The 26,479-nt window shown below is 58.6% G+C and overlaps 1 protein-coding gene across 1 annotated transcript in view; it reads left to right on the forward strand.

Moving 5' to 3' along the window:
• The window catches only part of KCNQ1 (potassium voltage-gated channel subfamily Q member 1), a 191,605-nt gene extending 174,515 nt beyond the window's left edge, over positions 1–17,090 (forward strand). The window contains 1 exon segment of the mRNA XM_031943601.1: positions 16,628–17,090. Coding sequence (XP_031799461.1) covers positions 16,628–16,831 — 204 coding nt within the window. The 3' untranslated portion in view covers positions 16,832–17,090.
• Positions 17,091–26,479: the final 9,389 nt, after the last annotated feature.

Below are 26,479 nucleotides of genomic sequence, written 5' to 3' on the forward strand. Positions count from 1 at the left end.
CCCCCCACGCTGAGCACTGACCACTATAACCCGACTGAGGTGGCTCTGTCAGCTCGGGGCCCCGGACAGCGGCGGGACCAGAGGGGACTGTTCCCAGCGGGCTTTCCTCGATTTACCTTGGGAGCCGCCCTGAGGCAGCCCGCGGCCGGGGCTGTCTGCCAGCCCCCCTTTCGGGGCTAATCCCCGCTTCCAGGGCTCCTGTGAGCGTTTCGGGGCGTTCGGGAGCCCGCCTGAGCACTGGGGGGGGTCCTACCTCTGCTCCCCCATCACAGATGCACATTCCTGGCCGCCCTCCCCCGGCCGCACGTGTCCCTCCACCTGTGCCCGGCTGCCGCTCGCGCCCCCGCCCTCCCCCCAGCTGTCGGCTCGGGACGCCCCCCCCCCCTCCCAGCTGCCCAGGCCCCTCTGTCCTCACCTGTCGGGGTCTCGTGGCTGCCGCCGGCACTGACCTCCCCTCCCCCCTCAGCTGCTATCCCCCAGGGGCCGCTCAGCCCCGGGCTCTCCTCCCTGACTCTGGCCCGACACGTGTCCCCGGGGCTGAGAAACCCCCGCCCCAATGAGTGGGGGGGGGGGATTGGCCGGGGGCTCGCTCCCGGCAGAAAGGGTCAATCGTGTGGGAAAGCCAGGACTGGGGGACTGGGATGGCAGGACTCCCGGCAGCCCACGGCCAGCCCAGGGGAAATGTCTGCAGGGAGGGCCCGGCCTGCAGCCGCTCTCCCCGGCCTCCCAGGCCAGACTTCCTCGGTCAGCAGGCCTGCCACGGCTCCCATTGCCCCCTCCCTGGAAAATAGAGGAGATATTGTCCCCCGGGAGTCCCCCCCCCCCCCAGCTCCGGGGCTCGAGGCAGCAGCCAGTCAGAGGCTCCTACAGATTCCTCTCCCAGAACCCCCTGCTTGTCCCAAAGGCAGGTGCGGGCAGCACGTGCCCCCATAGGGAGGTTCTTCCCCCAAACCTTTGTCATTCAGCCAGTGCCCTGAGAGCGGGGCAGGGTGAGAGAGGGAGCCCCGAGAAGGGCCCGGGGGCCTGGCTCAGAGGGCACTGGCTCTAGGAAGCCGATGTGGATCCCCAGCGGGAGGGGGGGGCAGGAGGTGTCAGGCCGAGCCCCTGGGCAGGTGCTGGGGTATGGGGGGGGGGGAGATCCCAAAGAATGGCACCTGAGGAACTGGCTCCTCCTTCCTCCAACCATACGTTTCCAGTGGGGGGGGGGAGGGAGAGGGGAGGTGGCTAGCAGCTGCTAAAGCCCCTCCCAGCTCCCGTTGTTAGGTCCAACATTCTAGGGCGCTAAGTGTGTTCGAACATCCCTCTCTGCTTGGACAGTCTGGGGGCCACGTTCTAAAGCCCCTTCCAGAGTGCAAAGTGTGTTCTAAGACACCAAGGGACCAAGGCACTAAGTCTATTCCAACCCCCTTCTCAGCTTGGATAGTCTGGGGGCCACATTCTAAAGCTCCATCCAAAGCTGATCGTCTGTTCTGAGGTTCTAGGTCCTATATTCTAAAGCACCAAGAATGTTCTAACCCCCTTCTCAGCTTGGATAGTCTGGGGGCCACGTTCTAAAGCCCCCTCCTGCTATGAGTGTGTTCCATGGTCCTTCCCACTTCAGACATTCGAGGGTCTGTATTCTAAGGTTCCTCCAAGCTCCGACTTTCCATGTTGATTGTTCTAAGCTCAGCCTCAGCTCTGATAGTGTAGTTTCAATGTTCTTCCAGCTGTGAGGCTCCATTCTGTGTTCTGGCTCAGAAATTCTAGGTTCTTTTTTCTCAGGGCCCTCTCAGGAAGGAAGGGAGGGAGGGAGGGAGGGAGGAAGGAAGAGAGAAGAAAGATGAGAGAAAGAAAGAGAGAAAGAAGAAAGAGAAAGAAAGAAGAGAGAGAGAAAGAGGGAGAAAGAGAGAGAGGGAGAAAGAAGGAAGGAAAAAGGAAAGAAAAGAGAAAGAGAGAGAAAGAGAGAAAGAGGGAGAGAGAGAAAGAAAGAGAAAGAAAGGAAGGAAGGAAGGAAAAGAAAGAAAGAAAGAAAGAAAGAAAGGAAAAGGAAAGGAAAGAAAAAGAAAAAGAAAGAAAAGGAAAAAAAAAAAAAAGAAAAAAAAGAAAGGAAAAGAAAAAAAAAAAAAAAAAAAAAAAACTTATCCCTCCCTCTCGCAATCTCCAAATCACCAAACCACAATCTCAACTCATAAAACAACTTTAAAACCCCAAAAACCCCCCAACCCCCCCTCCCAGAAAACCCCCCTACCCCCCCCCCTAAAACAACCTAACCCCAAACTCCCTCTAAAAAACCAGCAAGAAAACATCTCCAAAACCCCCCTCCCCTCCAACCCCAAAATTTCCCCTCCAAAGGGAAAATTTCTCCCATTCTCCCCTTCTCTCTACACCCCTCTCAACCTCCCTCTCCCTCCATTTTCTCCCTTCCTTCTCCCCCCTCCCTCCTTTCCCTTTCTCTCTCCATCTCCCTCTTCCTTCTTCCTTTACTTTTTTTCCCTCCCTTTTCCCCTCTCCTTTCCCCTATTCTTCTTCCCATCTCTGTCTGTGTCTGCCTCTGTCTCTTCCCTTCTCTGTCTTTGTCTCTCTCTCTCTCCCTGTCTATCTTTCTTCCCATCTTTGTCTGGCTCTCTGTCCTTCTCTCTCCCCCTCCCCCCTCTCTCTCCCCTATCTCCCCCATTCTGTCTTTGTTCTGCCCTCCTCCCCTCCTCCCCACCTCCCCTCCCGGTAAAGGGGTTTTCATTCCGCTCCTAAGGGAAAAGGTCAGGCCCAATTTGGGCCCCCTAGGATCCGAAAAATCAAACCCCCTCCCTCAAATTCCCATCTAAGAAAGACATGAAAACCACATCCCAACAATTGGGAATAACCCCCCATCAACCTCTAAAACCGGGATCCATCTCCTCAAAATCCCAACCAAAAGGGGCCCTTCCAGACCAAGTTGGGCTGGGGGACAAAGTGGGACCCACTCCTCCCACACCTAAAGGGGCAGGACGTACACTCAGAACCAACCCCCTCTACCCCACGGGAAAACCCCTCCCCCGTCTTGGGCCAGTTCCCTCTGGGGAACTTCCCCAGGCAGCCCCTTGAAACTGGGAATTCTCCTTTTGTCCTGGCTCTTGTTGGGCGGGCCGGCCGGAGGCCCACCCGGGAGCCCGGGGGGGCCCCTCCCCCGCCTTTGGGGCCAAGGGTCCCCCCAGGGTCAAGGGATGGGGCCGGGCCGGCCTCTCTCCCTGGGCCCCCATGCCCAGGGAAAAGGAAAGGGTTCCCCGGGAGCAGCCCTTGGCCCCAGAACCCCACCTCCTTGCCCCTTTGGGTAACCCAAAAGGGCCCCTGGCCCCCCTTTGGAATTCTTGGATCCCTTTTTAAACCCGGGGGCCGGGGATGGGGTGGCTGGGGGGGTGGGTTTGGCCCCCCCTTCCCCCCCCCCCGGGGAAAAGCCCAGGCCCCCAAAGGGGGGCCCTGGAAGGCGTGATTGTTTGGGGCTCGGGGGTTCTGAGCTGTAGGAACCGCTGGGCTGGCCCCTAGTCTGCTACCATAGAGGGAACCCAAGGAGCAGTGGGAATGTCAGCTCACAATGCTCAGGCTTGGGGTTAGCTGGCCACTGGCCCCGGGAGTTTGCTGACAGAGGCAGGGAGCCCTCCATCCCAGCCTCGAGTGGTTGGGCCCCCTGCACCTTCCTGCCATGTCTGGGTGCTTCCTGAAGGGGCAGGGTCTCCTCCCAGCCTTCCCTTCCCACTCTGAGCCCGTGGCCCATCCCGCCACATAGGCTTCTCTCCAACCAGGACAGACTGCCTCAGTTTGCCTTTCTGAGTTTCTCAGCATTGTCCCTAGGAGCGGCCCCGCTTGCAGGCCTGGAGGGCAGCAGGATGGGAGCCCCCCCAGTCACTGGCACCCTCTCTGGCCACTCCTCGGAGTGTCCCTGAAGGCGCCGGAGCTACGCCAAGTTGTGTGGGCGAAATGTTGGCCAAACGCCAACCAGTATTCTGGGACCCGGAGCGCCCGGGAGCACAATGAGCTGGGTCTGTGGTGGGCAGGGGAAGGTGCTACAGCCCAGACAGGAGGGTCGTTCCGCTAGAACGTGGCAGCCGTTCGGACGCTCAGACATAGGCAGTGACTCAGGGCTCATCATGGGCAGAGAAGGGCCTGACAGAGCCGGGGGAGAGGGCGGGGGGGAGGGACAGGGGGCATCTCCTGCTCCCTGCAGAGAAACAGGACAGGCTTTGAGATGGGAGCAGGAGGGGGGGGGGCTGGGGCCCTACAGAGGGCCCACAGTCGCACTGCCAGACGGAGTTAGGGAGCAGACAGGGGAGAGTGGCGGCCCCCCTCACAGGAAGCCTCCTTTTCTGCTCTCAGAGCACTCCATCTCTCCTCCCCTTGTGGCTGTAGTGGGTCTGCCCAGCAGCACCTGAGGGGGCACCCATTTGGAAGAATGAGAAACCGAGGCTCCGGAGAAGTCTCCAAGGCCCATGAGCCTTCTGGCCCCGTTAGCCCCCAGCTAACCCCAAGGGCCGGGTTGGGGTCCCAGATTGCCCTTGTGATTCTGTTCCTTTCTCCCCTGCATGCCCGGCCCTCCCTGCAGCACTGTCTGTCTCAGTCAGTGACCCGGCCTTGTCCCGCTTCTCCCCCCCGCCTGTGCCCCCGCCTCGCCCCCTTTGCCCAGGTCACAATCTCCCGGCACAGGTGCCTCTGAGCTCTGGCCCCGGCTCGCTCCTCTTCCCTGCCGCTGGTGCCCCCTCAGCCCCGGGACTCATTCATCATCTCCATGTGGAAGATTCCGACTTCTCGGCCCTGATCTCCTTCCACGGCCCCCTCCGGCCTCCTGGGGCAGACCCGGCCAGAAAAGAACCCCAGGAGTCCGGGCTCTGGCCCGTGAGGGAGGTGCTGGGGGGAGTGAGTGGGACGGGCCCCACCCTCGAGCACCGGCCTCCGCAGGTGAGAGCGCTGGGAAGGGCGCCCCTCCCCCGCACTGCCCCTCCCCCACACTGCCCATCCTGGGCGCAGATGTGGAGCTCGCGCTCTCCAGTCTCTCCATTCCAACCGGGCTCTGGCTGCCGAGCAGCGGTCTGGCCGTTGGTACAAAGTGTTCTCTCTCCGTTACCCCAACTTCCTGCGTCTCCGGGCTCTTGGGCTGGCGCAGGTGGGGCGGGCTCACTCCTGAGCCAAGGCAGACCGCAAGCTTGCTGCTTCCTGGCCCTTTCCCCCAAGACTGTCCTGAATCTGCAGCAGAGAATTGGGGCTTTGCGATTGATGGCTCTGGTGCTGGAAATGCCACCCTTGCACGGCGGCTGGGCCGGGGGTGGGGGGCACCAGCAGCAGCAGAGCTGAGGGATGGGTCAAGGGTAGGGGGCACCAGCAGCAGCAAAGCTGGGGGATCCCTCCGTCCCTCCCGGCTCACCACTCCCCCAGCTCCTCTCGGTGCCTAGGATCCTTGTACAAACGTGCACCCCAGCCCTTCCCTTGGGCGCCCCGCTGACTGGCCCCCGGCACGGGAAATCAGGGCTCCAGTTGGGGCCGAGCACCTGGCGACGGCTGAACTCCTTTGGGTGGGAAACTTCACGAGCCAACCCAGCAAACTGCCTGCTCTATTGCCTTTCTTCGTAAGCCCCCCACCCCCACCCTGGGCTTAGCCCAGGGTCTGGCTCTCAGGAAGAAGTCAATAAGAAGTGAATAAAAAATGCTCGCTGACTGACTGACTCCCCTTCCAGACTGGGAGAACTCTGCGGAAGAAGGGCCCCAAACACCCTCCCCAGGGCAGTTCCTGGTGTAGAGAGATGCTCCCCAACCCCGGCAGACCTGAGTTCTGTAGCACACTTAACACAAACTTCATCTTACAGATGGTAAAACCGAGGCAGAGCGGTTCAGAGCAGGTCAGGTATCTCCCCAACTCCTTCAGTGTCAGATGGGCCACAAGCTGGTGAGGGGGGCATTCCCTTACCTGGGCATCCCCCCCCCACAAGGGCGGTGATGACTCCAGCCAGGATTTGTGGGAGGGGATGGGTACTGGGGAGGGACCTTAAAGCAGTCCCCAAGGGATCTGAGCTGGACCGACAGCTCCTCCATCACCTCCTCCCCGGGCTGTGTCCCTAATTATGTGCCCTTCCGGAGCCCTGGCTCTGAGCTTGGAACCATCCCTGCTTCCCACTCATAGCCATGGATGAGATATAGATGGAGCCGGAGACGGAGATGCGCATGTGGACATAGACATAAGTACAGACATAGACGTAGATACAGACATGGACAGACATAAGCACAGACATAGACGTGGCTATAGACATAGATGTAAAGATGACATAGACAGACAAGGACATAAACATAGACATAGACATAGACATAGAGTTATGCCACTCAGATCTCCAGACAGCTAGAGAGGGCTGCAATAGATAGAGCACTGGGCCTGAGTTTAAATCCATCCTCAGACATTATTTAGTTGTGTGACCCTGGGCAGATCATTTCATCTCTGCCTGCCTCAGTTTCTTCAACTGTAATATCAACTGGGGTGATAGCATCTTCCACCCACTTCCCAGAATTGTTGTGAGAATCAAGTAAAATAAAATTTGTAAAGCACTCAGCCCAGTTTAGGTGCCTAATAGATGCTTCCCTTCCTCTCCCATCCCTCGGCACACCCGTACCCTGCTGGGGTCTGGACCTCTGGGGGACAAGTCTTTGTCTATGTCTATGTCTATATCTACCTCTGGGCCATGTCCTCCATGTGCATGCTTTTGGTGCCCAAGCAGCTCTCACGCCCACCTAAAGAAGCCCAGTGCAGGTGGGGAAAACTCAAAATGGGCGAGTCTTCCATGAATGATACCAGTGTGGCTGCCAGGGCCTCCTGAACCTCCAAGGGACACATGGCGGATGTGTACTTGGGAACCCTCCCTCAAAGGTGGTTGGGTTTGGAAAGAGATTTAAAAAACTGGCTTTTCTTTCTAAATTCTGAAAAGAAAAAAAGTAAAACTTTGGAGATTTTCCCTCTCACTAAGTCCTGGTGAACCCGAGCCAGAGATTCTTTGTGGCTGCGCTGTGGGTCCGTGTCAGAGGCCGACGCCTGGTTTGAATTGATTGAAAATAATCGGGTGCATTGAAAAACAGGTTTTGACCATCTGAAGGGCTGGCGTGCTCCCATCAAAGCCGGCCTTCAAAGCTCACTCGGAAACTTCCCCCCAAGTGATTCCAGCCCTCCATCATTACTGGGCACAAGCTTACCATTAACTGTTCTGTGTCTGTACCATGCCCCAGAGGAGAACGTCAGCTTCCTGAGCACAGGCGGGGTTCCTTTTTGCTCCTTCTTCTTGATACTCCCAGTGTGTGCTGACACAGTGCCAGGCAGACTCAAATACTCCAGGGAATGTCCAAGCTCTCCACTGTGGTTCTCTGTTCTAAGGATGCAGATTGCCCCCAGCAGTGGGTATCCATGTCATGAGGCTCTTGTCTGTGTCCTTCCACAGGTTGTCCCCGGGGTCTAGCCAAGTCACTGGGTACCTCTCTTATATCCACTTGAAATCTCCAGGATGCTGAAGGAGCTCACCACTTGCCCATCTACTATCCCTCCCATTCATCCTCTGATCAGCCCATCTTTCCTTCTGCTCCCACAGTTCCCTGATGCTGTTTTCTTTGCCAACTCAATCTCAAGGTTTCGTATTCGTAACACGTTAGTCTGCTCACACCCATCCATTATGTGTCTCTCCACAGTCTTTTTTTTATTAATTGTTTTATTTTTTTCTGGTTATACATGTATATTAACTTAGTTAATACACATTTCTTTATAAATCATGTTGGGAGAAAAAATCAGAACAAAAGAGGAAAACCACGAGAGGAAAAAACTGGAAAAAGTGAACATAGCATGTGTTTCTTTCTTTTTTTTTTTTTTTAATAGCCTTTTATTTACAGGATATATACATGGGTAACTTTACAGCATTAACAATTGCCAAACCTCTTGTTCCAATTTTTCACCTCTTACCCCCCCCACCCCCTCCCCTAAATGGCAGCATGACCAGTAGATGTTAAATATATTAAAATATAACTTAGATACACAATAAGTATACATGATCAAAACATTATTTTGCTGTACAAAAAGAATCAGACTCTGAATTATTGTACAATTAGCTTGTGAAGGAAATCAAAAATGCAGGTGTGCATAAATATAGGGATTGGGAATTCAATGTAATGGTTTTTAGTCATCTCCCAGAGTTCTTTTTCTGGGCATAGCTAGTTCAGTTCATTACTGCTCCATTAGAAATGATTTGGTTGATCTCGTTGCTGAGGATGGCCTGATCCATCAGAACTGGTCATCATCTAGTATTGTTGTTGAAGTATATAATGATCTCCTGGTCCTGCTCATTTCACTCAGCATCAGTTCGTGTAAGTCTCTCCAGGCCTTTCTGAAATCATCCTGTTGGTCATTTCTTACAGAACAGTAATATTCCATAATTTTCATATACCACAATTTATTCAGCCATTCTCCAACTGATGGACATCCATTCAGTTTCCAGTTTCTAGCCACTACAAAAAGGGCTGCCACAAACATTCGTGCACATACAGGTCCCTTTCCCTTCTTTATAATCTCTTTGGGATATAATCCCAGTAGTAACACTGCATAACATGTGTTTCAATATAATATTCCTAGCGCTCTCTCTCTCTCTCTCTCTCTCTCTCTCTCTCTCTCTCTCTCTCTCTCTCTCTCTCACACAATTGGGGTTAAATGACTTGTCCAGGGTCACATAGCTAAGAAGTGTTAAGTGTCTGAGGCCAGATTTGAACTCAGGTCCTCCTGACTTCGGGGCTGGTGCTCTACCCATTGTTCCACCTAACTACCCTCAATATCCCTGGTTCTCTTTCTGGATGCAGAAGGTGTTTTCTTTCCAAAGTTTATTGGAATTGTCTTGGATCACGAAACTGCTGAGAAAAACTGAGTCTTTCCTAGTTGATCATAGCAAAATCTTGCTCTTACTGTATACAATGTATTCCTGGTGCTGCTTGTTTCACTCAGTATCAGTTTGTGTAAATCTTTCCAAGCCTTTCTAAATCAGCTTCTTTGCCATTTTTAATAAGCGCGATAATATTCCGTTACTTTCATATACCATAACTTGTTTGGCCATTCCCCAGTCGATGGGCACCTACTCGTTTTCTAATTTTTCACCACCACAAAAAGAGCTGCTACATCCTTGCACACGGGGGTTCCACAGCCACATGATATTGCTTCCTTGGAGACTTGCCTCATAGCCATATGTCAAGGACGGATATAGGAGAGTGGTGTTAAAATTATGACTCTTTGTTTCCAGGAGGAGATCTGCTCTCCTCCTGATTTATTGTGGGCTCAATTTATGTATTTATATGGTCTGTCATATAGGCAAAGACGCAGACATAGAAACAGACATAAATAAAAAATATAGATTAAATATAAATATATATATATGGATAGGTGAGTTTTAGACAATCTGGACACATAATCTTGCCAACAGATATTCTTCATTCACTTATTTTTTGCTTCATGGATGATTAAGGATTCATTTGAGGAGCCTCATCTGTATTCTAGAAGATTCTACAAAGTTTAAGGACTTGATTCTTTGATAGGAGCATGTAGACTGATTCCCTCTTTATTCTGAACCCTGAAAGTGACCTCTAGTCCCCCAATCCTGTGTCAGACTCTTTCGGGAAGCTCTGTCTTGCCTTGATAAATATTTATTATTGTGATCGTCAAACAAGGTTGTCTCTGTTGTCACATGTTATTGTTCTGCTGATGCCATGTTATGAGTGGCAATATCTGACTTAAATCAAAAGCTTCTAAAAATAATATTTTTGCTTATAGTTATCTTAAAAGAAGTTTCTTTGACAAAAAAATCAAGTAAATAAAAAAAGGCTTATGGACTGACCAAAAAATCAAGTAAATAAAAGAAGTTTCTTTTTCCAGCTCTTGCTGCTGGACTTTGTTAAGAATATAGTGAAATGCTGATGATTTATGTGGCTTTATTTTACACCTTGCAAAATCCCTAAAGTTGTTCATTATTTCATCTAGTGTTTTAGTTGATTCTTAGATTCTCTAAGTGTAGCATCATATCATTTGCAAAGAGTGATAACTTTGTTTCCTCATTACCTATTCTAATTCTTTCAATTTCTCTTTTTATCGTTAGAGCTGGCATTTCTGGTACAATATCAATAATGGACACCCTTGCTTATCTTGATCTTATTGGGAAGACTTCTAGATTATCCCCATTACAGATAATGCTTGCTAGTGGTTTTAAATAAATACCACTTAGCATTTTAAGGAAAGCTTCATTTATTCTTGTGCTTCCTGGTGTTTTTAATAGGAATAGATCAAAGAATTTTCTGCATCCATTGATGTTGTCATTTGATTTTTGTTGCTTTTGTTTTTGAGATGCTCAGAGATGCTGATATTTGTCCTCGAATTGGACCATCCCTACGTTCCTAGTATAAATCCTACCTAGTTACGGTGTATTATATTTACAATCTTGTTTAAAATCTATGCAAAAATATTCATTGGGGAAATTGGTCTATAGTTTTCTTGTACCAACTCTTTCTGGTTTAGGAATCAGCACCATATTTGTGCCATAGGTAGGACTCCACCTATTTTCCCAAATAGTTTATATAATCTTGGGCTTAATTGTTCTTTAAATGTTTGGCCGAATTCACTAGTGAATCTGTCTGATCCTATGGATTTTTCTTAGGGAAGTTTTTTTTTTCTTTAAATAAAATCTTATACCCAATCTTTTTTGATCAATTGTAAATTGTAAGATGATAACATGTGATCTGTCACGGAATAGAGTGGGGTTAGGGTTACCGCCTGTGAAGTCCTGCCCATTCCCTACAAGTACATTTATCTGGATCGTGTGTGTAGGTAACGGCATTCAGATGGAATCGGATGCTCTTCGTCTGTCATATGGAATCAGAGGGAATCTTCCTTGATCTTTCTCCGTGAAGTTTTATAAACAAGTTAATTTACTCAATCCAGGCTCCCTTGGTGAACATTTCTCAGGTATTTGGTGACTGGAGCTCTTTGGGACTCTTGAGTTTCCTTGGTTTGCACTGGTAAAACTTCCATATTCAATGATTTTAGTCAGTGTCGGTGTCCATGTCCTCTCTCCCCTCCATTTATGTATTAGCCATAACTTGTTAAAAACCAGATCAGGATACATCAGTCTCAATAGCACGTCATCACTCCCTGAACCCCTTTTTCTTTTCCTTCTACGCCCACCTCAGTCAGGTGTGAGGATCCTGCCAGTTAAAACACAATCACTCTCCTATGTTGTGACATTATCTAGCCCCCCCCCCCCAATCCTCTGGCCCTCCTGTCACAGGAATCTTCCCAAAGTAGAAGCAGAAGGCGTCTGGGTAACGCCCAACTTATGATGTTCTCCCCCGGCACTGTCTGGCATGTTCTTCCCCTCCTGTGTTTGCACTTGTCAAGGTAGTCATTGCCTTAATCCAAGGCTCTTTTTGAGGCCCTCATAGACTCTGACTCTTTAACCTACCCGGGGGGGAAATGTTGAGGTGCTAAGCAACCGTTATTTGCATTTCACTGTTTTTGGAAGTAGTTACCATACAAGCAACGTGCATCAGCTGGCTGGTGAACATTTATTAAGTGCCTGCTGTGTGCCAGGCCTTGTCCAAGTGTGATCTCCCTTTATGCAGGTGACAACACGGGGAGGAAGATGCTATTCTCGTGCCCGCTTTACAGATGGGAACACTGAGAACAAAACTTGGTTCTGAGATGGGGAGGAAGCCCACTGCTGACCCAGGCCCTACTCCTTCTTTCCCCCGTTCCTGCCCTTTCTCCTTTGAGTGATTCCCTCCTTGTTCTTGGTTTACTGCGCGTGTGTGCACGTCCCTCCTGGGCATGTGGGGGCACCTGTAGAACAGCCTGTGCCGGAGAGCTCCAGAGAGCGTGGCACATGCCTGCAGGCGCCCTTTGTGCGCGATTAGCCTGGGCCCTTCAGTCCCCTGGATGAGGGGCCAAGCCTGGGCATGAAGGCCAGGGATCAGAACCGCCTGGCCTGCGGCCTGCTCCTGAGTCTCCCCTCCACAGGGTGTCCCCCAGCAGGAAGCCCCCAGCAGGAATGGCAGGGGCCGCCTCCCCGATGCTCACCTTCCCCATGAGCCGGGGCTTTGCTGGTGACTGCCGCAAGCATCCTCTGGGCCAGGGAAGCGTTTAAGTGTCTCCGCTCTTCCCAGAAGGGGCCAAAGGAGCATCCGATGGTCAGTGTGAACAAGCTTCCGGTGTGGGATGGGCATAGGAAGGACAGAGCCAAGAGGGTCTCGAACCTAGAACAGGGAAAGTAAAAGCCAGAAGGACCTTGGAACACAGAACAGAGAGAGAGAGGGAGACAGGGACAGAGAGAGAGACACACAGAGAGACAGAGAAAGAGAGAGAGAGAGACAGAGAGACAGAGACAGACAGAGACAGACAGAGATAGACAGAGACAAAGACAGAGAGACAGGGACAGAGAGAGAGACGCACAGAGAGACAGAGAAAGAGAGAGAGACAGACAGAGACAGACAGAGACAGACAGAGAGATAGACAGAGACAAAGACAGAGAGACAGAGAAAGAGACAGAGACAGACAGAGAGACAGAGACAGAGAAAGAGAGACACAGAGAGAGAGACAGAGACAGAGAGACAGACAGAGACAGAGACAATAGAGAGAGACAGAGAGAGAGAGCGAGAGCGAGAGAGAGAGAGAGAGAGAGAGAGAGAGAGAGAGAGAGAGAGAGAAGGAGGGAGAAGGAGGGAGGGAGCCGGGACGAAAACAAAGGTCATGGGAGCTGAGCGGGAACAAGAGCTGGCCTCGAGCCCCTGACACACCCTTGATATCTGGGCGGGAACAAGCTGAATCGGGGTGACTGAAAACCCCGAAGGGGCCGGGCTGCCAGGAAGGCTGGGAGGCTGGCGAGGCGCCAAGGAGGGAGAGCCAGGGCAGCTTGTGCCGCTAGAAAAAAGGAATCAGAATGCCCAGTGCCAGAGCAAATACGGGGCAAGCGGCCTCCTCTGCCCCCAGCGCCCCCGAGTCCTTTACCCCAGGGCTGCAGCTCCCCAGAAAGCAGACTCTGGGCCACAGACTTGCCTGAAGCCACAGACTTTCTGATCCTGTGGACCGAGCACAGGAAGGGGGGGAGGGGGGCTCCCTCTTCACCTCCCCACTGTTTTTCATCCCCCCCCAGGGGAGGAGCCGCCCCCGCCCCCGTGGGCCTCCCCGCCCCCTCCTCCCAGCCACGGGGTCTATGCTGCCCTTTCCCCGTGGGCACTCTGGGACCGCCCGCCCGTGTGCATCTCCCAGCTCCAGCGGGGGTGTCCGGGGCAGGCGTGCCGAGGGGCTCGGGCGCCCCCAGAGACCTCTCCCCTTGTTCCCCCCAAGATAAGGAACTTGTGACCCCAGCTCGGGAATGGCTCGGCAGGAGCAGGGTCGAATAAGGTCCTGATTGTGTCCTGTCACAGAGCCCGGGGGGAGCCCTTTCACACCCCTCCCCCACCTGCAGCCCCCCCTCCCCCCAGACTGCCTTGCCCTTCTCCGGACTCCCGGGTCACCCCCAGACCCCAGGCCTGGGGAAGGGGCATTTCCCACGAGGGCCGGCCCAGCTGGAGGCGTCCTCCCGGCCCGGGCCTGCCCCCACAGGGCTCCAGGAGCCCCAGAGCCTCTGCTCCGAGTCACCCACATGGCCCTTTTCACAGACACGTCCCTTGAAAGATGCTTTTTCCAGATTTTCTTTTGAGAGCAGCTCGGGGGCCACATCAAACAGCGCCGGGTGCCCTCGGCCTAATTACCCGAAGCCGCTGGGGCCTGACTGGCCGCTCCTTCTGCTAATTGCTCTCTCTCTCTCTGCTGGGAGGGCGAAGTCATCCGCTTGTTAATCCCGAGAGCAGCTTCAGGGCATGAAGGAGGCCTTGTCTCTGGCAATAATCGTGAGTGGCCGATGAGGGCTGGACCGAGGCTCCGCGACCTGGCCGAGGGGCCCTGGGAGAGACCGCCGAGGCTGCCTGGACAGGCTGGTCCCGCTTCCCGCACCTCTGGGAGTGAAGGGGTCTCGTTCTCACCTACCTGCTGGGAGCACTCCCCGGGCAGTCCCCGTGTGGCCTCCACCCTGCCCCGGCCCGGCCGTGCTCCCCACAGGCCCTAGATGTGCTCCCCATGGGCCCTGACCCACAGCCTGGCTCCCACCCCCCCGCCCCGTCCTGCCCCCTAAAGACCCTGCCCAAGCCACAAATTCTGTGGCCATTTTCCCGTGTCTGGCTCCCTACCACCCAGTCAAAGCTCCTTTGTTCCCGGTCATTAGAAGGAAATGGTGTGAAGGGTTTTGTGGATCTTTCTGAGTGAATTCTAGACTCTTTGTAAAGAAAAAATGCTCCTCTCTGGGGGGGGGGGGGTTAGAAAATGGGGAGGTAACGGTGGCGTCTTGCCCCCCCCCCATTGGGAGCCCTCCCCGTCCATTTCCCCATAACCTCCCTGGGAAATAGGAGACATTCGACAACACATTTCACAGCTAAGGAAGCCGAGGCTCAGGGGCTCCTCAGCCAGGTTTGTTCAGTCTTTCAGTCCCGCCCCCCTCTTGATGACCCCGTTCGGGTGTTCTTGGCAGAGATGCTGCTGATCCCTAATTGGCTCTTCTTGGTGGCCGATAGAAAGTGTCCTGGGGGAGGCTGGACAACTTTCCTTTCTCCTGGAACGTGGCTGTTCTCCCCTGAAATCCGGCCTAATCGCCGCTAGTTAAAAAGAAGATGCTTTTCCTGGATTTTCTCAAGCTCAGTTTGTAGCTGTTCCGTTTTCCCGCCCCTTTCGCTCCCAAGTTCTCTCCTCCGGAGGGAGCAGAAATCTAAAGCGAAAGGAAGAAGCCGCGGGAGGAACCGGACGCTGCGGCCTCCGGCCTTCACCCCAGCCCCCATTGCTGCAGTGTCTGAGCCCGTCTTCAGGACCGAGCCCGGCTGCATAGTTAGGCCAGTCCCGGGCTTTGGGGTTTCCGGCTCCGGCTCCCCTGGGGCTGCTGGGCCCCTTTGCACCCTCCCGGCTTCTCCAAAGCTCCCACTTTGGGGTGATTCCGGAGCGCTCCAGAGCCCGCTGTTCCGGCGTGTTCCATGACATTTTCCGTCACTGGAGGGCGTGGACACAGGTCGCATTCTCTGCTCAGACAGAACAGGGTCAGTACCAACCCAACCCCTCTGAGCCGCTGGCCATGGCCCGGAGCCCCGGGAGCGGGCCCTCTGGCTGCGTCCCCACGTCCCTGCACAGTGGGAGCCACACACTGGATGCTGGGCCGGACTGGGAGGAGCTCGGGGGGCTGGGACTGCCCCGGGGGCCCCCAAGATGGTTTCTTGGCTTGTCGATGTGCCCAACAGCCCTTCAGAGGGGGCCCGGGCCAGGAAGAGACATGTGGCCCAGAGGGGAGGGCCCGGGGCAGAGGGGGCCCAGAGAGGCTTCGGGGGCCAGGGAGGCACCTCCTCCTCTGAATGGCTGCTGGGCGAGCTGGGGAAAGCTGGTGATGGCAGGAGGTCTGGGCCAGGAACAGATGGCTGGCCCCGGAGGGGAGAGCCCAGGGCAGGCACTGCAGGAATCTGGGGGGAAGGTCCCTCTGGCCCCCGAGCTCCCCCAGCCTCCCCTGCTCACTCCAGCTGCAGGACGAGGGCCTTGGCCAGCCCCGGGAGACAGGCAGGGCCTGCCCACTGACATAGAACTCATCTCTGGCTGGCGGGCGTCCCCAGCCGCTGCGTCCCGTGAGGCGAGCCTTGCCCGCCTGGGCCAGCGCTTGCTGGGGACCTGAGTTCCCTCCCAGCTGGCCCAGCCCTCTCCCGCCCCCAGGGCCTATGGCACCTGCCAGAGCATGAGCCCCCCCCCCAGAATGAGCCTACGCTGGCGGCGGCAGAGCCAAGGCCGGAGCCCGGAGCCCCACTGAGCCTGGCAGGCCTGTGGCCATGGCCCCAGACGAGGCTCCCCAAGCACCGGGCTCCCTGTCTCCAGCCTGGCAAGTCCATCCCCCTGAGCCCCCCGGAGACTGGCCAGTCTGTGAGCCCCGGCTCAGGGACTCTCTGTGGCCACCAGGGTCTGGGGGAGGGGGAGGCCACGGGGTCCCCTGGCTGGCCCAGTGAGGCTCCCCCGGCGGAGCCTCACTCCCCCTTCCAAGTGGCTTTTGGGGGTCACGGGCCCCATGTGTCCCGCCCGGCCCGGGCCTGGCTCGATCCCCTCGCTGGGGACACGCTTGCCAGGGGCGGCCCCTTAGAACCAGAGAGAGGCGGCGGCGGCTCCGTATTCCCGGCAGCCAGACGGATGACTCAGAGCATTCCTTTCCGGCCCACTGCCACCTTCGGCGGGAGCCGTGAGGGCTTCTGGGGCCGCGGGCCACCGGGCTCCTGCTTATCGCCCAGATCTGGCTCTGAGCCTGGACGTGTGCTCTCCCCATCGGTCCTGCCTCACTGCCCCCATCCCCACTCTCCTAGGCCCACCTGCCGGGCTCCCAGCCCACCCCCTCCCCTCTGTGGGGCTCCTGCGGGCTTCCTGGGGGCCGACTCCTTGGTGTGGGGGCACATCCCTGCCCATGGGGCTCCCCTTCCCTGCCCCACGGGACTCCCTTCTCTGTGAGGCCATGGGGGGGGATGATTCTCGGGGGCCTCCCTCCTCCCCGCAGGGCCCTGTCTAACGGCCAGCTCTCTCCCGCAGGTGATGCAGATGGACCAGAAGCTGAACCTCATCACCGACATGCTCCATCACCTGGTGGCCCTGCAGCAGGGGGACCCCAGGGCCGGCAGCGGCGGCGGGAGGCCCCCCCAGCAGGCCGGCTCCGAGCTCTTCCTGGCCAATAACTCCCTCCCCACCTACGAACAGCTGACGGTTCCCCGGAGGACGCCGGATGAAGCCTCCTGAGGGAGGCCTCTGGGCTCCCGGCCCGGGCAGAGGTGGGCTAGGGGACAACGGGAAGGGAGGGCGCCGGAGCCTCCCCCTCCCCCCTCCCCCTCCGGGAGGACAGCGCGGTAGCTGGAGAGCTGAGCCGGCCTGCCAAGTTCGGGGCATCCTCGTGTCCGCCTGGGCCGTCCTCCCCCATGTGGGGCTAGAAAAGTAGCAGAGCCCTCCCATCCAAAAAGACCCCAAGGTGGGGAGGGTTCTCAGGGTCAGGCAGCTCCTTTACAGGCCGTTTGCAAGGCCCCACCCTCCCTCCCTCTTGGGCGGCCCGGCGGGGCCCCCAAGGCCCAGCAGGTGGCTTCCAGGGCCTCCCCCCTTCCCAGCAAGGACCCAGGGGAGGCCGCAGGAGCCGCCCCTCCTCTTCTCTGGGAAGGCTTTCCTTCAGGAAAAATAAAGGGGCCTGATGTGAGGGGGTTCCTCCGGCTCCAAGAGGCTCCCTTCTCTCAGGACAAGCCGGCTCCTCCCCCAAGAAAGGCACTTCCAGCGGGCTGGGGGTCCCGGGCCCCTCATCTCAGGGAGCGATCGCCTCCTCCTCCCATTGGGGTGACAGAAGTCCCTTAGAGGCCCGTGTTCCTCGGGACGCTTGTGGGGGCGCTGGCCTAGCCGGGCTTTGCCAACCAAGGTTTCTCGCTGGAGAAACAAGGCAGATTGTCCCCCTCCACCCCTCTGGGCCGGGGGTCCCTGGGCTTAGAAAGGGGGGCCCCTGACATGGCAGCAGCAGCAGCAGCCGCCGGCCTGCTGGGCTCCTGGGCCCCCCCGAGCACCCCCAGATGCTGCCCTGTGGGGGGGTCGGGGGACTACTCCCCCCCAGCACGGCCCCGTTAGCAGTCGGGGTCCAAGGGGGCATGGATCCCGAGCCGGATCAGGAGATTTTTCTGGGCGTTGGGCTTTCTGGCAATCAGAATCACTTGGGGATGATTTGGGGGTTCACTTCTTAATGAGGGTCACAATGTAATTCCAGGGTCTTCATCTTCCTCCATTTCCTAATAAATGCAGAGTGTTCTGTGCTTGCTGGTTTCCAGCCTCTTCCTTCCCTCTTCCACCCAGGCCACGGCCGGGCCCCTGGGGTCGGACACAGTGGGCGTCCCCTCTCCCGGGGCCCATCGCCCGTCCTGGGCCAGGCCTGGCAGCCAGGCTGCTCCCGGAGGGCCCCGGGCTCCGGCCGGCTCCCCGTGGGCCAGGGGGAATGTGCAGCCGGGGGAACAGCAAGTCTGCCCAGCCGAGAGACAGTTTCAATGGCTCGGGGCCCCCCAAAGCCCAGGTGCTAGCCCAGTGCCAGCGCCTGCTCCATGCCCCCCAAAGTGCTGAGAGGTGACAAGAAAGGGGCATTCTTATTGCTCCTGGAGAGTACAGCCCTCAAAGCTCCAAGCCCAGGCTCCCCTCCTCTGCACAGGGGTCAAGGAGTGAGAGCTTCCAGGGACTCAGGTCCATTTTACAGATGAGGAAACTGAGGCTCATTGAGGGGAAGGGACCACCAAGAGCACTGCCGGGAAGGCCAGCGGCCTCCTCCATCCCTGCAGGGCCCAAGCAGAGGCTGAGTGAAAGGACACACAGGAATCACCCCAGATAAGGGGGGAGGGGTCTCCTCCTGCTCAGAGGCTGTGTGGAGGACAGAGGCCTTAGAAAATGGCGGTGGGGGCTCCTCCTCCCATGGACCCCAATGTGGAGCCTGTAGAGAGGGAGAGGGACAGGCTGAATGAATGAAGGGAGAGAGGGAGGGAGGAAGGGAAGGAGGAAGAAAGGGGGAGGGAAGGAAGGAGGAAGAAAGGAGGGAAGGAGGGAGGGAGGAAGAAAGGAGGGAGAGACAGAGGGAGGAAGAAAGAAGGGAGGGAGGGAGGAAGGAAGAAAGGGAGAGGGAAGAAGAAAGGAGGGAGGGAGGGAGGAAGAAAGGGGGGAGGGAGGAAGAGAGAAGAGAAGGAAGAAAGAAATGGAGAGAAAGGAAGGAGGGAGGGAGGAATGGAATCTGTCCCAAGATCAGGGTACATTGTGGTGATTCTGGCCGGGGGGGGGGGGGGGGGGCGTGACCAACAAGAGCCAAGACCCACAGGCCCAAGGGTCCGGGCTCCCCTGCCCGTCTGACTTAATGAGCCAAAGTGAGCTGCACCTTCTCACTCCCAACCCCCACGCCCACTTGTGGAAACATCTCCCAGGCCTCCGACTTCCCTCGGCCATTGTCTCCGTCCTTTGGAGGATGTTCTGGCTCAGAAAGCCCACTCACAACGCCAGAGGTGCCCAGGGCTTGGGCATCTGTGGGCACCGGGATGGGCACCAGTGCGCCAACCCCGCCCAGGGTCTCAGCAGAGCCCGGCACCTCATTCCCCACCTTTGGAAAGCTCTCCTCTGTAAGCCCCCCCCCAAGGGACTTCTGCGCCGCACCCCTGGACTCTCACAGGGAGGCTCCTCACCCTGAGGCCCGGGCTGGGAGGGCCCCCCCCCCCCCCTCTGCTTCCGTTCTCGGTGCTGACCATTGACCTGCCCAGTCTGTGCTCCCTTTCTCTCACTTTCACCAGTCAGAGTGTAGTTCACTCCCCACCGATCACTGTCATTTTCTCCCCTGGGACCCTTTTTGCTGCTGCCATTGTCTGTCTCTGTCTCTGTCTCTGTCTCTGTCTGTGTTTCTCCCCCCCCCACCCCCCCCCCCGAGGCTGCGGCGCTGTCATGGGCAGGATTTAAATTAAAGGAAATTCAAGGAAAAATCCCAGCATCCCCTCTGGCCGTGACGTTTGGCAGAAGCCTCTTGCCCACGTAGTCAGAAGTTGGGAAACAGATACAGCCCAAAGTCTGACGGTTGGTTTACTGTCTCTGCTCGGGGGACCCTGAACTTAAAGGAACTTGGGAGTTGGAAGGGACAGATCTTCTTCCTCCTCCTCCTCCTCCTCTTCCTCCTCCTCCTCCTCCTCCTCCTCCTCCTCCTCCTCCTCCCACCCAGGAGTCTGACCCGCTCTCACCTGCCCTCCCTTAAAACACACAGAGCCGGCCCCGACCCCTCCACCTCCGGCCTTTTCTGGGCCACATAGGGCGGGCAGAATAAGGGGCTCGCACTAGTTGCGCCCCCGTTGCCAGTCCTGGAGCTCCCCGGGGCCCTGGAGGGGGCAGCAGTGGGACCTCAGCCGGGCCATGATCCGCCCGACAGCCGCATGTCCAGGATACTCCCCATCATCATCTCCCCCCCCAAGTCTCCCGGCTTTGGGGATGACTCCTGCCCCCTCGGCCCCCTCCCGCCTGCATTTCAAGACCAAATGTTGAGTGGGTGATCGGAGCCCCATAGACAGACTCCAGAAAGTGGGGGTGTTGCCTGTGGCTGCAGGGGCGGAGGAGAAGGGGAGCTGGGGAACCGGGGCGGGGACTGCAGCCCCTCTCAGGATATGGCCTCCGTGCAAGGGGCAGGAGGAGGGTGCCCAGGTGTCCCAGCACCCACCCCCGGCTGCTCCCCTCGCCCCCCCCCAGCTGTTCCATTGCTCCTTCTCCACTCTCCCATCAGCCCAGAAGGGGCCCCTGGGCCAGTTCTCCTGGGTCTGAGCTGCCTGCTCTGCTTTGAGGACTCCCCGGCTGGCCACACGTGCTGAACGCAGAAGGGGTTACCAGCAGCAGCTCCCCAAGGAAGCCCGGCCCCACAAGCTGCCTGGGCAGGCGCGACCCCTTCGCCTCGGGACGGCTCCCACCGGGCACTGGCGGGGGGGCCGCTTGCCCCTGGGCTGCTCGGGCCCGGACAGAGTGGGCGGGACCTCATGGGGCTGCTGGGCAGGCCGATTCTGGGGCTCTCAGACCGGGAAGGAACATCGTCCCAGCCGAGGCCGCCCGGCCCTTAGCTCTGCCCCGTCTCTGCCAACGCTCGCTCCGCTCCTGCCTCAGGTGCCTCGGAGACACGGCCGACGGGCACCTGGTGGGAGGCCACCCGTGAGAGGCCACGAGGGACCCCGGGGGCTCCCTGGAAGAAGCGGCTGCCTTGGCCCCCTCCCCCAAAGGTCCTGAGCGACCCCTCCGGCCCAGGCACGCAGTGGGGGGAGACGGGGCCTCGGGGTGCCAGGGCCTCGGGGTGCCAGGGGGCGCAGCTCTCGGGCGCGGGGGATGGACTTTGCTTGACCAGGCTTATCCATGACAAGAGATTTATTTCCTTTTTGCTGTGGTTTATTGGGGGGAGAGAAAACGAATGCTTCTCAACTGAAAAAACTAAATTCAGTTTGGGATTAAAGTAAAATGGTTCATTCCCACCCACCCCCCCCCCCAGCTCTGCTCTAACTCCTTCCCCAGCATGACCTCAAGCCCTTCCCCCCCTGCCTCTGCACACAGTAGGTGCTGCACAAATGTTTACTCACTGTAAGACCCACCGACCGTGAGAATCAGCCTCCCATTCACTGCTCCCAGGACTGAGGTCAGGGGCTCTGCTCCCACAAGGTCCCAAGGGCCGACCTTTGACCTTTACAGCATCGCCATATTGATCCATAAGGAGGGGGCTCCTTCCATGCCCAGGGGGTGGGGGGGGTGGGGGAGACATCGACCCCCCCAAAGCTGCCCAAGCCCTAGGGGCTTCCCCTCTCTGGCCCCCCCCTTCCTGCCCCCCCCAGACAGAAGCCTCTTCCCACTCCAAGTGGTTCCTGGGCTCTCACCTTCCTAGTGGTTTTGCACCGCCCCCCTTCCCCCCTTGCAGCCCCCTCCCATCCTCACCCCTGGATGTAACCAAAGGGTGAGTGGGGGACAAAGTCCAGCTTCCCTGAGTGTCCTGTTTCCAAGGGATCTCCACGAAAAAGGCAGACGGTGAGTGGGGCCAGAGGGCGGAAAACCAAAGCCTCTGGGAAGTCCGCACCCGCTTTAGAAGAGGAGGGCGGGACCGAACCTCTCACAGAGAAAAGGGAAGGGAGGGACCAAACCTCACACGGGGGCGGGACCGAACCTCACACGGGGGGAGGGACCTCAGGTCCCCCTAATCCCACTCAACTTGTGGCAAACCTGCCCTAGATGCTGGGGGGGGGGCCTCCAGCCCTGCCTGGAGCAGGGAGCCCCCACCCCTCAGGAGGCCTCCCAGGGAGAATTCCCTGGCACCGTCCATTGTTCTGGTTCCGCCCTGGAGGCCTGGGGGGGCTTTGACCTGCAGGGGGCCTGGTCCCCGAGGAGCCCGGGGAGTGACAAGACTCTCTCAGAAGGCAGCAAAGGGAGGGGGGCTCACCTGGGCCGCGGTCCCTCCTGTCCCTCTTCCTGCCCTGCTCGTGGGCCCCCCGGGCTTTGAGTCCAAGTCTGTGTTTCTGGGCTGGCTCCCATCTTGGGGGAGGGGAGGGGGCTCCCACTGGGGAGAGATTGCCCGAAGGCTGTGGGCCCCCCACCCACCAAGGAAGGGCCTGAGAGCAGCGGGTCGAAGCCGCCTTCCCCGAACAACATGAACAGCTGGGAGGCCTGAACCAAGGAAATGGGCCAGATGTGCCAGGGCTGCCCCTCGATGCCAGACCAAAGCCATCTCTTGCCTCGATTCCCATCCTACAGCATCCAGACTCCCCACCCCCCACCGCCCTCAGGGCAGGGGGAGGGTTTGTGCCCCGTTCCTCCCTCCCTGCTGGGCCAAGGGCAGAAAGGGGTCCCTCAGCCCCCAGGGACCCGGAGAACCTCAGTGCCTGTGGAGGAGGAGGTGGCCAAGCCAGGCCTCTTGGCCCCTCGCAAAGGCCCTCCCAACCCCTCCTCCTCCCACCCCCAGCTGGGCCCCTCCCTGGGTCCCCCGGCCACCCACCCGTTCCCGGCTCGGCCAGAGCAGCCACAGGTCACCGACTCCTTCCTGGACTCATAAACTGGGAGTCCCTCATGGGGTTCCTGCAGCTGCCCCCACATATTGGTCCCGGAGGAGAGAGAGAGGCAAGCCTTGCAGGACCCCCAGGTGAGTCTGGGGAAGAGCCTGAGGCAGGGAAGGCGGCAGAGGACTGGCCAGAAAGGACTTCAGAGGTCATCGGATGCAGAGAAGTGATTCAGACCCTGCCAGGTCATGCAGAGAAGCCCCCAGCCCCCATGGCTCAGAGAGAAGCCCTGGAGGTGACCACTGAGCAAGAGCCCGTGACCAGCCTGGGGCGCTGAGAGAGCAGGGGGTGCTCTGGGGGAGGAGCCAGCGGCTGCAAGGCTAGGAGACTCGGCTGGACCTCCACCTTTGGGCGCTAAGTCTGCTCCATCGGGGACCTTGGGGGCGCTCACAGGCTTCCCTGGGCAGAGCTGGGGGCTCTGAATACAGAGAAAGGTTGGGCTGGGGGGGCAGGAGCGAGAGATGGGTAGGGGGCAAGCCCAGGGACACCCAGGGATGGAGGGACTGAGCCAGCACCTGGGAGCAAGCAAAGCTGGGGGAGGCGGGAGACAAAGGACCCGAGCACAGGGGAGGTTGCCCTGGGGGGGGGGGACTGCCCTGGGGGGGGACTGCCCTGGGGGGCCTGCCCTGGGGAGAGGGACCCCTCTAACACCTTCTGGCCAAAGGCTGAGCTCAGCTGTTTCTGCGCCAATGCCAGATGAAAAGCTCAGTCAGTCATGGGACAGACACTCATAGGGACACACGGGGACATTCAATAGACAGACACACACACAAGGACACACAGAGACAGACACACGGAGACAGGGACACACACACAGGGACACGCCATCCCAGGAGAATTCCACTGGAAGAGGGGCTTCTTCTGCCCTTGGCTTTCGGGGGGACAAGGTTGCAGCCCCCCCCCCCTGCTCTGCATCCCCCTCCACTCCCCCCCAACCTCTGCAGGCTGCTCGTCCTCTCCCTACACAGCTGCAGCCAGATGTCAACCAGGCAGCTCTCCTCCTCCCCTCCCCCTCCCGCAGGCCCCCAGGCCTGTTTTTGGCACTCGGCAAACTTGTCAGAAAGCGGCCTGAGGAGGAAAATTTTCCGTTCTCCTCCCGCTTCCGGCTTTGTCCGGGCCGGCTCCCGAGCAGCGGCCCTGACTCTGCAAACCTGGCACCGGGGCCAGCGGCGCAGCTGCCCCCGCCAATTAAGTCCCCCCTCCCCCTCACAGACACGGGCACCCACACGTGCACCAACACCTCCTGCCTGCCCCTCCTGAAGCCCCCCTCTTAAAGCCCCCTCCTGAAGCCTTTTTTTTTTTTTTCCCTGATCTGTGTGTTTTTAAAACTGTCTTTTTTTAAACTAGGCAAGTTCCGTTGCATTTGGGCTCTGATCCATTTTTTAAATTGAAATTCATTTTATTTTCAAGTTCGAATTGACTCCTTCCCAGCCTCCCTTCTGCCTCCGTCGGGAAAGCAAGACAAACAAGCTCTGATCGGGGCAGAGTTCGGTGCCCACTGCGCGGCCCAGGCCGGCTCCCAGGCTCTTGGTTTCGTCCTGGAGTAGATAAGGAGCCCCTGGGACTTACCGAGTAGGGGCGTGACCTGGCCCACCATTTAAGGCAAACCCCTTTGGCAGCCGAGCGGGGGATGGGCTGGAGAGAGGGGAGACTGAGGCAGGCAGGCCAACCTCAGAGGAGGGAAGCGGAGGCCAAATCAACTGGATGGGGGAGGGGCCGGTGTTGGGGGAGAAGGGGAGAGATAGTGAGGAATCCAGGCTGGGATGAGACTTGTGAGCCTGAGGGACTGGAAAACGTTGATGGTGCCCTCCATGAGGATGGGGGAGTTTGGAAGAGCAGAGTAGGGGGCAAAGCTGAGTCATCCCCTCTCTTCCCTCCCCTCCCCTCCTCTCCCTTTCTCTCCCTTCCTCTCCTCACCCTCCTCTCCCCTCCCTTCCAGTTCTCTCTTCTTTCTCCTTCCCTCCCCTCCCCGTTCTCTCCCCTTCCCTTCCCTCCTCTCCCCTCCCCCCTCTCCCCTCCCCTTTCTGTCCACCGGCCCCCAGTTCAGGCTTTCTAATGGGCCGCTGGGCTGCCTCAGTGGGCCTGAACCTGCTTTCTGCCTCACAACTGTCCAGTGCCCCCTGGTTTTGTCCATTTTAGTCTTTTCCCCAGAGTCCCCTGCACGGTCGGGCCCATTCCCCTGTCCTAAATTTGGCCAGGAGGCTTGGAGAGGGTGGGGGGGCCATTCCAGGGCTTGAGGGGAAAATACCAAGGTTTGGGGGGCGGGGAGGGCAACCCAGAAAAGGGGGGGGCCAAGGGCCCAAACCCCGGCTTAGCAGGAGGGGCCCTGGGCCCCCGCCCGGCGCCCCTCCCCCCTAGGCCCCGTTCTGCCCGGCCCACGTCTGCGGTCCCTGGCCGGTCTGGGTTCTAAGGCTTCCGGTGGCGGACCCCCGGCGCTCCCTGCCGGGCTGCCCGGGCCCGGGGACAAAAAAGCCCCAGCCTTGGGCCCCCCCCCAGCTGCAGCCCTTCCTAAAGCCCCCCTCCCCTTCAGGGGGTGCCCAGGGAAAGCCCTCTGGGCCCTACCCCAGGCCCCGGAGGAAAAGCCGGGGGCCCCAGTTAAGAACGTTTGACACCCTTTCCTACAAGGGGGAAAGGGTCTGCGGGCCCGGGCGGGAGGTCGGGGCCGTCTCTCCTTTTTAAGTCAAGGCAGCGGAGAGAGAAGCTTCCAAAGGGCTGGGGTGGGGGGGGAGTAGGGGGCGGATCCCGTTCGTTGGCTGGGGCGCCTCCCCCCACCCCTCCCCCCAGGAGCCTCCTCGGCGAGGACAGAAGTCCAGGTGTCCTCGTGGGGTTTGGCCGCCTCGGAGTCTCCGAGGACGGGAGGGGGAGGGGAGGGGGAAGGGGACCTCGGCAGCCCCCCAGCCTCGCGAAGGCCCTTTGCGAGCCCCTCGGGTGTGAAATGCAATTTACCTGAGAGCAAAGGGCCGACGGAATGAGCTAATTAAGGCGGGCGCTGGGCGCGGCCGGGCGGGGGCGGCGGGGGCGGCGGGGGCGGCGGGGCCGGGGGCGGCCGTCTGCCGGAGCAGATGGCGTCGCGGGCGGAGGGAGGCGGCCGCATTCCTTCACTCGGCCCCTCCGATAACGCGTCCGGGAGCACACGACCATCTGGTGGACGCCACATCTTGTGTCCCCCGAACAATGGCCCATCAGACCTCTGCGGGGAGAGGGCCGTCTCCATGGCGACGGCGCCCGGCCAACCCCCCGGCCGCATTCAGCTCGGGGGGCCCCGCGCTTGTCCCTATTCTTCCCCTGCCCCTCGCCGCCCCCCGCGCGCTCGCAGCTCCGTGACTCGGGCCCGACAATGGGCCGGACTGGTTTGGCCGCAGCCCCGCCATTGTCTCCGAATTTTGTTCCATTATTGACGCGTTCGGCCTCCGGCGGGCGCCGGAGCATCTGCTGCCGGAGATAAGGGGCTTTGAGAAGAGCCCGGCTCCCGGCTCCCCGGCTCCCCGGCTCCCCGGCCCCCCCCCCCGGCTCCCCCCGCTCCCGGGCTCCCCCACTCTCCCGCTCCCCGGCTCCCCGGGCTCCCCAGCCGCCTCTCCCAGGCTCCGCTCCCGGGCGGCCCCTCGGCCGAGGCTTCCAGGAGCGCCCCTCCCGCCCCTCCTGAGGTTCCCCAGGGAAAGGAAGGGCTGAGGGTGCAGCAGGGGCCTCCAAAGTGGGCGGCTGGGCTTGCGGCTGCTGGCCCCACGCCCCCATTTCCAGATGAAGAAACTGAGGTAGGGCAGGGCTCCGAGAGCGCAGGGCTGAGGCTAAACGGGGCTTTGGGCTTCTCCATCCCCTTGGACCACAGAGCATCACA

This window comes from Sarcophilus harrisii, chromosome 6, assembly GCF_902635505.1.
Source record: "Sarcophilus harrisii chromosome 6, mSarHar1.11, whole genome shotgun sequence".
In the NCBI taxonomy this organism is placed as follows: Eukaryota; Metazoa; Chordata; class Mammalia; order Dasyuromorphia; family Dasyuridae; genus Sarcophilus; species Sarcophilus harrisii.